The sequence below is a fragment of the Drosophila sulfurigaster genome, chromosome X (assembly GCF_023558435.1).
Source record: "Drosophila sulfurigaster albostrigata strain 15112-1811.04 chromosome X, ASM2355843v2, whole genome shotgun sequence".
Lineage (NCBI taxonomy): Eukaryota > Metazoa > Arthropoda > Insecta > Diptera > Drosophilidae > Drosophila > Drosophila sulfurigaster.
The window spans coordinates 19,843,483-19,855,261 of NC_084885.1; the positions used below are offsets into that span (position 1 = coordinate 19,843,483).

At 38.0% G+C, this 11,779-nt stretch overlaps 2 protein-coding genes across 2 annotated transcripts; one reads left to right on the forward strand and one right to left on the reverse strand.

The window, feature by feature from the left end:
- The first annotated feature begins 360 nt into the window (after positions 1-360).
- On the forward strand, positions 361-8,166 carry LOC133848330 (uncharacterized). The gene is made up of 4 exons (XM_062283838.1): positions 361-532; positions 2,481-2,667; positions 5,207-5,511; positions 6,409-8,166. The coding sequence occupies exons 2-4, from the start codon at positions 2,588-2,590 to the stop codon at positions 7,284-7,286; spliced, it is 1,263 nt and encodes a 420-aa protein (XP_062139822.1). The 5' UTR covers positions 361-532; positions 2,481-2,587; the 3' UTR covers positions 7,287-8,166.
- Positions 8,167-8,373: 207 nt separating this feature from the next.
- LOC133848329 (pickpocket protein 28) lies at positions 8,374-11,458 on the reverse strand. The gene is made up of 2 exons (XM_062283837.1): positions 10,342-11,458; positions 8,374-9,392 (listed from the first exon to the last, which is right to left on the reverse strand). Exons 1-2 carry the CDS (start codon positions 11,281-11,283, stop codon positions 8,637-8,639), a joined length of 1,698 nt encoding a protein of 565 aa, XP_062139821.1. The 5' UTR covers positions 11,284-11,458; the 3' UTR covers positions 8,374-8,636.
- Positions 11,459-11,779: the final 321 nt, after the last annotated feature.

Below are 11,779 nucleotides of genomic sequence, written 5' to 3' on the forward strand. Positions count from 1 at the left end.
TGATTTTTCAATTTTTAAGAATTTATTTGAATAAAGGTGAGTTTTGAAACATAATTAAAGAAGCAGACCATTTTAAAATTACGCGCCTCTACAATAGTTCACTAGTATATGCCGAAAAATGTAAATAAGTAGAATATATTATTTTTATTTTAAGAAAACTCTTTTTTAAAAATGCCAAAAAAAATCGAAATTTTTTCAAAAGTTAATTTTATTTAACAATAAACATTCAATATTACGAAACTGGATAAAAACATCGATACGTGTTTGCTATAAAATTGATCGATGTTTCAAAGATTTCCAAAAAATCGATACATTAAGAGCGCTGGCATCGATGTTTCTTCGGCACAAGCGGTCACGCTGTGCAGCATTTCATATCGTGTTGCGCGTTTCATACATTGCTGCCATCGGTTGTTATTATCAATTTTTTTTTGTTTTTGTTTATTGTGAGCCGTTTAAGCGGAGCCACCAGGCACAAGACATCAATCGCCGTATAAAACTAGTGTGTCACGCAATCAGCGAGAATAAATCAAAAGTAAAATATTATAATTTGTTCGTCGTGGGTGTCAATAAAATAAAATAGTATCTTCGAAGGACGTTTTTCCCCTCTATAGAATGTAATCCATCCCTGTCGCTCTCCTCATCATCAAACCGCGCGACGCGTCTAACAACGTTGCGTTGTTTTTGTTTGTGCTGCTGCTGTTGCGCGCTCCATGCGAATTTCATGTGTTTATGTGTGTGTGTGCGTTTGTGTGTGCAAATTACAAAACAAATTAATTCAAGAACTATTCACATAGATACATATCTATATAACTAAACACATATCTTTGCATTTCAAAATCAAAAATTTTGGTAAATACAAAAATCACATGTGTGCGCAAAATATTCTGTAGCCTTGTTCTCTATCTGTGTGTGTGTGTGTGCCTGTCTGTGTGTGGGTGTTGTTATCCAGAGCAAATGCCCTTTGTGTGGCTGGGAATAGAGTATTCTTGCTGTTGATAGGTTGTTGTAACTGGTAACTGCGTTTTAAGTTTGTCGTTCTACAAAAAGGGGGTGGAGGCGACTTCACCACAGCGTATCATTTCCTTTACTATTTATTTTTGTTGTTTTCACATTTTATTTTGCAGTGTTTGCTTTGGCCAAAGGGGGCTTTACATGAAGGGATAGAAAAAATGACCGAGTGCTAAGTCATTTCAAGTCAAGTGACTGCCAAGCAGCAACTCTCGCTGCTTGTTTTGTATTATTTGCGTTGCTTACTTTGTACATACATATGTATGTATGTATATATTTAATTACTTTGTACATACTCGAGCCATATAGAGTGCAAAAAGAATAACAACGCTACATATGTGTAGATACATACATATGTATATATTATATATACGCACACACACATACATATCTACCTACGTACAAATGTATGTATATTCTGCGACGCAATTGAAAAGACATCGAAGGCCAAACAACTTTGCTGTTTTTGTTTTCGCCTTCTTTTTTCGTGTTTCGTTTCGTTAGTTGCTGTTGTTATCATCACAACTTCACCAACACTAACATATACTGGTCGAAACTATTTTTGATGGGCAAGCAGAGCAGCACTACAACAACACAAACACACAGTCTAACGCTCAAACGTGGTCGCTCTCACTCTTGCACATGCTCTTTTTCGCACGTTGCCGGCGTTGCTGTCAATGCGGCTGGACTCAAAGTCAGCCCCTAAGCCCATTCAGCTGCTGTCTGTCTGAGCGGGACACCTGTACTGCATAAATTGCGTGTGTAAAACTGCATACATACATATGTATGTATGTATATGCATATGCACCAAAGAAGTATGTACATATGTAATACCACAATTCATTTTTGTGTGAGTGCGCTTGCATACGGAGTCCTTACAAGAAAGTCGCAATAGAGAACACTCGTCATATCATTAAACTTTGGGATGTCTGCTGTTTTGCGCTACTGCAACGCAGTTTCAATTTCTTTGTTCTTGTTTCTTATTTTTGATTGAAATATTGTTGTTATTTTAAGTCCATGGCGCGATGACGATGACGAATGCCGCCAGCATTTTGCGCAAAGTGCGCCCTACAAAAAAATATATGCATGGACATTTTCTGTGTCTTTTTGTCTCACTCTCATTTAATATTAACCAAAATAACAGCAATAACAACATGATTGTTTTTCATTTTTGGACATTTTTCTTTTTTGCGTTATTTTTGGTAAAATGCCATTTCTTTCTTTTTGTTTTGCGTTTCTGTTTTTGTTGTCGTTTGTTGTTTTCGTGCAGCAATATTTCATTTCTACGCAGCAGCCGGAAAAACAAGTTGGCGCTGTGCCGCCGCCCCAGTTGCCCCAATTGTGAAATGACATTTAGTGAAAAAAGTGCAAGTGCGCGAGTTGTAACGGCACGATCAGCTGATCGAATGCGGACGAACCGTTAAACGAACAGAACAAAACTTAACCTCACTTGCTTATCTCTCTCTCAACAGATCGCAATCAAGAACAATAACAATAACGATAAATTATTAGTTGCATCGATATCGATAAAGCAGCTGGCTGCAATCAACATTCACAGTTCAGTATAACACAATCGAAAATGTTTCAAATTCCACGTCCCTCGCGGTTAACGCTGCAAGGTGCTGCCATTGCCCTGGGTATGGTGCTATTAATGTCCTGGTAAGTAAAACGAATTTATCTACAGACAATACATACACGTACATATACATACATAAATTGTTGCATTCCGATTTACATAAATAATTAAATATTTAAAGTGTTCGCGTTCACGCATCGCAATTTGGGTCACAGACCAAACGCACTGTCCATTAACAACAATTCCTCCTCGCCCTTCCCATTGCCACACATTCCAAAAGGAAGCAAAACATAAATAAACTTTAGACATACATACACATGTAGCCGGCAACAACGCTGGGAGAGCGAGAGCAAGAGAGAGTGACAACTCAAAGCACTTGCTGCTGCTGCAGGGCAGGAAGAATACTAAAGCGACTGATGAAACGTCGCGTGGCCAATTTTAAAAAGTTGCAATGTTTTATTTTGGGAATAAGTATGTACATATGTACATGTATATGTATGCATACTCATCATATATATATATATATACATACATACATATATATACATGCACATGTACGTGCTACACCTTCGTTTTGGCTCGCTGCTCGCCGTTCCCTTTCTTAAGCCCTCTCTCCCTCTAGCATACATACATTCATTTCTCTGCGGTTGGTAGTTTGCCTGTGTTGTTATTATTGTTGTTGTTGTTGCCTTTTATGTACTGACACACACCCATACATTTACATGTGCCAGTGTGTACACATATAAAAATGTCATTTCCATGCCATACCCCCCAGAACTCATTGAATCGTCGTCGCATTCAAAAATACACACACACACACTATGGGAGCCTGTATGCATGTGTGAGTGCAATCACAATTTCTCTGTGTGGCGTAATTAACCAAAGAAAAATGCAGCGAAAATGATTCGCACGCAGCCTCAGGCACAGCTTGCCAATTATACATGTATATATACAAACTATGCATATGTGTGTGCGTCTGTGTGTGTGTAACTGTATCTGAAGAATAGAACGTGCACATCAATGCACTTGTTACTCGGCTGCATTAGGTTTTGTTTACCTTTCAGCTATCAGTTGAAATAACACACAAAAAAAAACCTGAAAACAATAACAATTGCCATTGTTACGTAGCTAAAGGTTATTTGTCAGGCAACGAAGGCAATAAATAACAAGAGACCAACCAATAATACGTAAAATACGGTCGGTTGGGTGATCTATCAGTCAGAGATCTGTCAGCTGTCAGGCTCGATAACGGTCATCGATGCTATCGATATTCGTTTCGGAAGGATTACAAAATGGTGTGCTGTAAAATTATCAAACGGCATATCGCAATCGATAAAAAATGTGCATAAATGAATGAATATTCAATTCCTATATCAATGTAATCGTTTCTCTGTTGTTGTATTTCGTAAGAACAATTCTATTAACTTTGTGTTTTTTTTTTGTTTTTGGCAATTAATTCGTTTGATTGATGCCAGCACCTCCCCTACCGCTCACTTCACCTCTCACAGTTTGTTTTTATTTTGTACATTTAAATGTTAGGGAGAGAGATAGAGAGAGAGACAGAGAGTGAGCGAGAGGGTGATGTGCGAATCAGCTGTGAAGAGCAAACAGAGCGATAATGATAATTAGACAGTTGTTAACATACAAAAACAAGTCGTAAGCGAAAAAAAAAACGCTGAGCACAACCAACAACCAAAACCATATGATTCAGTATGAATTTACTCGAATATACCCTGTATTAAGTAGCAGCTGTGTGGGGTCTTTGTTTTGGTTCATTCACAAAGTCAATTAAAATAAAACGCATATTAAGGAAGTGACAAATTTCGCTATTTGACCCAGTTACAATAATCTAATCTTAATCGAATGAAATGAAAACAAAAACACGGGTAGATAACACGTATTGTTTTTTTTTTTTTTTTTAAATGTGAAAGCTCATTTCGCAGATTTTTATTGGTGTATGACACATTTTCTTTGTGATTAACGTAGACGTCAAGTTGATGAGATAAGCGTAAATAATGAAATTACAAAATCAGTCAAGCAAATGAGAATTTGTTTTGGCCAACTAAACTACCCCACATCAGAGGAGAATCAGATTGCTGACGATTAAAACTATTAATTAATCAGACATTGCTAGTGTCATGTGTTTTTATAGCAATTTTCGAATTATATATGATTATTTTTTTTAACATTTGTGACGTCACATGGGCAGAGAGAAAGAGAGAGAGAGAGAGGGACAGAGATAGAACTAGTGATAGGCCAGTGAAGGGTTCGAACCAAAATTGATAGCTGAGATGCTCGCTAAACAAAACAAAAAAAAAACGGAAAACGAAAATAGAAAACAAAAAAAATCGAAATCGAAACCAGGTTTGACCTGCTTGAAAGCTTCTGAACATATGCCAAGTGCTTCCTGGTAGAACATGTTTTATTATTATTATTATTCTTTTTATTTTTTTTTCGTTGTACATCTAACATCATCGTTTTTTTCTACTATATGTATTATAGTTGGTAATTGGACAACCAAAGTCGCGAGTTTATTTAGCATTCGTGATCAACGCGTCAACATCTGCAGTTCATTCATCTCCAGTTTTTAATCCTCCATCTTCTGCTTTTGCTTGCTTACAGTGTACGTCCCTTGGGTGTGCTTTTCCTGGGCCTCTTCAGTTACTGGCTCTACTGGACACGTTGCAGTTTTCGCGTTGTCCTCACTCCCGAACTGCGCGCCAAATTTGAATCGTGGCTGCAACGCGCCGAAGACTGGCGTCGCAATTCTCCGGGCATGTTCTGCGTGGTGAGCAGTGGCTGCCTGGCCACCTTGGCCATTTTGGGTCACCTGATCTCTGGCTCCACATTGGTGCTGACTCTGCTGGTGCTCTCCGCCCTCATCTCCACCAAATACAACTTCAAGTTGCTCCAAATTGAACGCAAGGGTAAGTGTCATTAAGCATAATTGTCACATTCCATTATCGTGTATTCTATAAAGATAAACTACTATATAGTACACAGTTCTACGCACTCTTGAGTTTGAACAACATTTCTACTTTTCATAATTAAAAAGCTCGGTAAAGAAAGAAAATTTAATATGTTAAAATATGCATAAATGGAATTCGCTTAAAGGTATTAACTAATTGTCCATACAATTTACATATTTATTACGTTTTAAACATGAAATAAAATAAAATTAGGCAGCATAAGCAAAAAAAACTAAGCATTTTTACTATGCAAACAAAAAAACGTCAATGGAATTCGACTATAACTTTTAACCAATTGTAAATAAATTTACTTATTTATTACATCTAGTTTGCTGTAACTTTAAGTTGCATATTTGCACTATTAAGTAGGTTAAACAAGTAAGCAAAACAATAAAACCAAAAAGCAATAATAACAAATAAGAAAGCTAGAGTGGAGTGTGCTCGACTGTGAGATATCCGCTACCCATGTATTTAAAATATACCAAATTATTATACCACAAAAATACTAAAAGTATATCAACGGTAGTATTTGGTATATTGGTATATTTAAAATATGCCACATAGTGCAAAATATACTAGATTGTCAGCCAAAGCTACTAAGAGTTCTAGTAAGTAGAAGTTTCTTCCATATAAAAGTATTTCTTTAATAAGTTTTCATTTGATCGCAACCAAATTTTTAGGAATCATAAAGACTATAGTTATTATTGTGTGAACCAAAAATCGCGACTAGCTTATAAGTTATGCTTGTTAATGGAGAGGTGTAATATTTATGCAGGATAAAAAAGGATAAAAAAAGAAGAAAAATGAAAACCACTGATTTTTAAGATTATAATAACAACATCGCTTTGCTTACAGACTTCCAATGGTCGGAGAAGATCAACTACAACAATGTGGATGCCGAGCTGGACGATGAGTTTATGCCGGACGTGAACGATGCGAATCTGTTTGTGCTGGAGCGTGCCAGCGATGTGGCCACGATCAGTTCCCCCATCGATGCCGATGGCATGGGCGATGATATCGACGACGATGAGCGCAGCGATGACATACCATCAGAGTTGTTGCTCATACCCGATGCCATACCCGAGATCGATGAGCACTCCACCGACGAGGACGATGAGTTGGTGCCACTTTCACGAACCAAGAGCAAGACAACAACAACAAGTGGTGTCACACAGTCAGCCAACAATCCCGTTAATGCTGCTGCTGCTGCTCCACATGAGCAATACGATCAGCGATCAACAACAACAACAACAGCAGCAGCAACAATAACAACAACAACAGAAGACGGCGAGTCCACAATGGATTTTCGTAGGGGGCATTTTAAGCGCGACTCATCGCTGTCCACCACCTCATCATCGTCCGAGGAGAGTCTGTCCAAGGGTCTGCAATTTCCCGATCACACCAGCGTCGATGCTCCCGCCCTGCGGCAATTGACCGCGCCTCCATCCGCTGCATCAGCATCAGCATCCAGCAGCGAGGCGACGGCAGCCGGTGCAATAATCGCCCTGGCGGTGAAATCCCAAGCGCAGTCCCTGCTCCCCAGCCTGATGTCCAATTTGGTTGGCCAGTGGAGCAATGCTGCAACTGCTGCTGCTCAGCCAGTCAGCGGGGGCGAAGTGGTCAGGATGGATCAACAGCAGCAATTGGTTAAGCCGCAGCGACGTCAAGTCACCGCTCTCGATTCGTCCGATGAGAGCGATTTTGAGATACTCGAAACGGATGATTTTAAGTAAAGCAAGAAAGCAAAAACGTTTATCGTTGCGAGTGCGCGTATTACCAACTAATATCTTAACTCTATATATACACGATACACATAAAGATACATATATGTAATCCAATCCAAAAAGAAAAACACACAGACACAAAAATACACACACACACAGACATACGCAGTAGACAGCCATATTGAGAGAAATTCAAATAACGATAAAAATATGCAAAGAGTCTATCGGGGGTTAATCGATATGTGTAAATGGAAGAAGTTCGATTAGTTGTATTCTTTAGTTCTGTTTGTTGTTATCATACAGATATCTGTGCTTGCGCTCTTTATAATGTTATTATTTTTTGATAATATATATATTTTATTACGATTATGATTACGATTACGAATATTTTGTAATAACTTGTGTTTCTATATATACTTTTTAATGATTTGGTTTTCTATTTTTTCTTTTTTTTTGTGTTTTGGAGCAGCGGTTTAGTTACTAATTGATTTACAATTTCGATTACGAGTTCTCGTATGCAAAACACTGTAAATACTTTTGTATCACACAAAACAAAACCACAAGCACACAAATACATACATATATACATACATACATATACGGATAACCATGCAAATGTTGAGCTACTTAATCTGTACCCAAGAACGCTTTAAATCAAACAAAACAAAAAACCCACGACAACAAAAATCTAACAATTAATGTAATAAAAATCATCCTTTGCATATTATTCTTTAAATCCTGATTGCGGTGCTAAACAAAAAGAGAAAAACAAAAAACCAAAACAACCAATTAATTAGTATCGTTTAAGAACACTTCGCTCTAATGTTATTAAAATATGAATTGTTCTCAAGCGATCAATTCGAATTAATAAAAAATAAAACAAATAAAATTGAATTATTTTGATTATTTTCCCCTCGATTGAAGTGTGTCTTTCATATGACTTTTTTTTTAAATACATTGCATTAATTCAAATAAAAAATATATGCAGTATTTTATTGATTCGAATTGCAGCCTGAATATTTATCGTTATCGCCATCGATAGACGATTATCATCAATAAGGTTGCAAGATGGAACAAAATACAACAGACGGTTAAGAAGTTTAAATAAACAATTGCGAATAAATATATTTGTGTAAAAAAAGACAACAAAAACTAAAACAAACTTTCGAAGACTTAAAATACATAAAGAAAGCAGGAAATTGAACATGTTTTAAATGAACATTTCCATAACAATTCAAATTAACAAATAATAAGCTTAAAATTAGCAATGAATGGAAATAAAAAAGTGTGGAAAATTTAAGCTGTTTGCCGTGCGCAACATTCAAGTTGCGAAGGAACAGCCAATGAATGAAGACTGAATTATAAATTCACTTTGAACAAATGTTTCAGATTGGCACCGAAACGCAATGTAAAGTGATACAATAGCTCAACCAAGCTCAGTATGGAGAAACCCATAAAGAGGCCAAAGATGCCGCCGCAATTGGCCAAAAAGTCCGTGATGCCATACAACTCGGAACGCTTCGAGGTGATAAACTGACTCTGCTTGAAGTAGATCGACAGACGCGACATCTGTGATCCCGGATATTCGCGCATAAATTCCGTATCGCCCTCGGCGGCCAGCATCTCCTCCAGATCAAAGTTGGCCTGCGAGATTTCCGTGTTGTACACCAACGATGTGCACGCGGGCAGACAATTGCAAGCGGACTGTGCCCCACCTTGCGGCTCCTCAGTGTCGCCTCCATTTAGGAGGCGAACCCTTTGAAACTCATGGACCAACTGATCGCGTTCGGCACGTTCATAGCAATGGATCTTCTCCTCACCGCAGACGGGCATCTCGAGGCTTCGTGGCATCGAGAACTTGACGCAGCCGCATTTGCTGAGCGTGAAATTCGCCAGACACTCCAGCTGGCAATTGGACTCGGAGTAGATCTTGAAGAAGCGCAACAATCGCTCGTGACTCAGAAAGCATTGGCGTCGCTGCGGATGATATTCGGCAATGCCCGTCGATGTCGTTATCATATTCGGTTTGACCGCAATCAGCACCTCGCGACCCATCGGAATGCGCACAAATTGTTTCGACACCTGCGGCACATCGTCGGGGGCATGCAACAGGACCTTCAAAAAACAAATGCATACTTTAAATAACGTTTCAGAAATATACACATAACAAAATTGAACAAACATTTTATAAGAATATTTTAAAATTAAAGTGGAAATTTTCTATTGTTTTTGTATAAATTTTCATTAAGTTAAATACAGTAAAAAATGTGTTTTATTGCCTTGTCAGAAAATATGGCGCAATTAATCTCAAAATTTAGTTAGCGTAAGTTGAAATTTTAACAAATTTATTTTGAACTTTAACATTTCACAAAGTCCATAACATCTCATTGCGTGAAATAAGCACGTTTCCACAGTTATCTCTAATGAGGCAGTTAAGATCATTAAACTGGGGGTTTTTTTTTTGTCTATATAAATTATTAGAAAATATTCCAAATAAATAAGCTTCATGGGTCGAAGGCCCCCCACATCCTGTACTTTCTTTCCTCTAAAATTAAATGTAGTATTTAATACTAGATTTAATATAATAAATAAATATGCTTCGAAAGTGTTTAAAATTTTGGAGAAATTTTCCACCGACAATCGGAACATTTTCTAAAGACAGTTTACGTTAGCATCGAAAGCATATTATTTGTTTAATAGCCACATTTTAGGTTAACGAGCTTCAGAAGTGTTGAGAGTTTTCTAGACAATTGAAATTTGAAATAAACGAGCGAAAATATAAAATATACAAACCACAATTTGTGAGGGGGGAATTCTGTTATGAAGTATGCATCACTGCTTAGGGATTCTCAAATTGTTAACTACGCAATTGGGGATGTTATATATGTATGTATATGTACATATATATAGTATAGTATGGTAAAGTTTATAATTTATTTTTTTTCATAGTATGTGAAATATGCAACACTTCTCCATGATTTATGAGTTGTTTACCTTCTTGTTTTAGGAATTTGTTTTGTGTTCTTTATATATTTATATGAGCTCCCAATATATCGATTCCTACCTTGAATCCCTGCACGGGGCCACGACACGCATAGTCCACCTCCTGCTTGAAGCTCTGCAGTGCCATGAATATGCCCGATCTTGCGCCAGCGCTGAGGACACGGGCTGGAAATGTTTCCACATCGCTGCTGGCATCGTAGCCCGTCTCCAGGCTCCACGAAGACTGGGTGAAATTCTCGGCAGCACTGCGATGATACTGATAGGTGTTCTCGCGATAAATCTCCGTGGGAGGTAGACCATTGAACGTATAGCAAATTCCCTCCTCGGTGAGTGTTTTGTGAAAGTATTTGTCGCACTCATTGTAGCGACTCAGCCATCGGCAGTAGAAGAAATACCGTTCGAAGGGCGGCAACATGCGATCGAGCACCTCAAAGTAATCGAATTCTTCGCCCGGTATTAAGGGTGTATCCTGTTGCAGGATTTTCGTGTTGCAGACATGCAACAATGTGCGAAATTCTTCCATTTCCTTGGCCGTAATATTCTGTGGCTTAAAGATGCGTGTGGTATGCATGGCGGCCGTAAATTGATTGTACAAATTAGCATACGAATTGTGATCGCCGCTCTTCTTCAGCACACGTTTCGTCTCCGAACAAATGGTGACGGCGGGGAAGGGAATATTCCAAACGGGCGTCGAACGCTCAGCGAAACTCACAATCACCGGTGTTGCATCCCATTTGGTGTAGGCGTTGTTTATCAAGCGGGCACAACAATAGATGGATACCACAAATACGACCAGCCAGAAGACACGTTCCTTGATCGGTCGCTCTTTTTCACCCAGATATTGCACTCCATGTATCGAGGTGTGTTGGCAATAATCCTGATATGTTAATGTCAATCCTTTGGCGATCGAATTGTGCGACTTTTTTGCTGTCAAATCGATGCACATCTTATTGTTGCTCTCCATGTCCGTTTCCATTTCATAACTCTGGCGGCGACCCAACATTTCACAACAAAAATGAGAAAACTACACGAAAACATCAACTCTGCCAACTCAAAGTCGCCCACTGAAATGTGTCTAGAGAATTTACCGCAATTTTGCAGTTGCGCTTTGCTCTACTTTTCATTTCACCAGGTACGCTGTGCAAACACATTTGTAGTACCAAACGAATTAATGATTAATGTGCATAGTTTATAAATTGTTTCCGTATTTTTTTTCTTAACGTTTTTTTCACAAATTAGTTTGGCGCGCAGTTACTTTTAGTAGTATTTTTATATTTGGCGTATTTTTTATTTGTCCATAAAATACTATCATAGTTAATGGCAAATTACTGCGCACATTTGGAATTTAAGTGTTTCGCTATATTTTCTGTGATTTTTATTTACATTTAATTTAAGTGTAATTATGTATATATAGTTTTTGGATTTCCATATATTTATTTCATAGTTATTTTCGCCCGCGCTGTGCTTAAAATTCTAATTTGTGGCAGTATTTTGTGGTA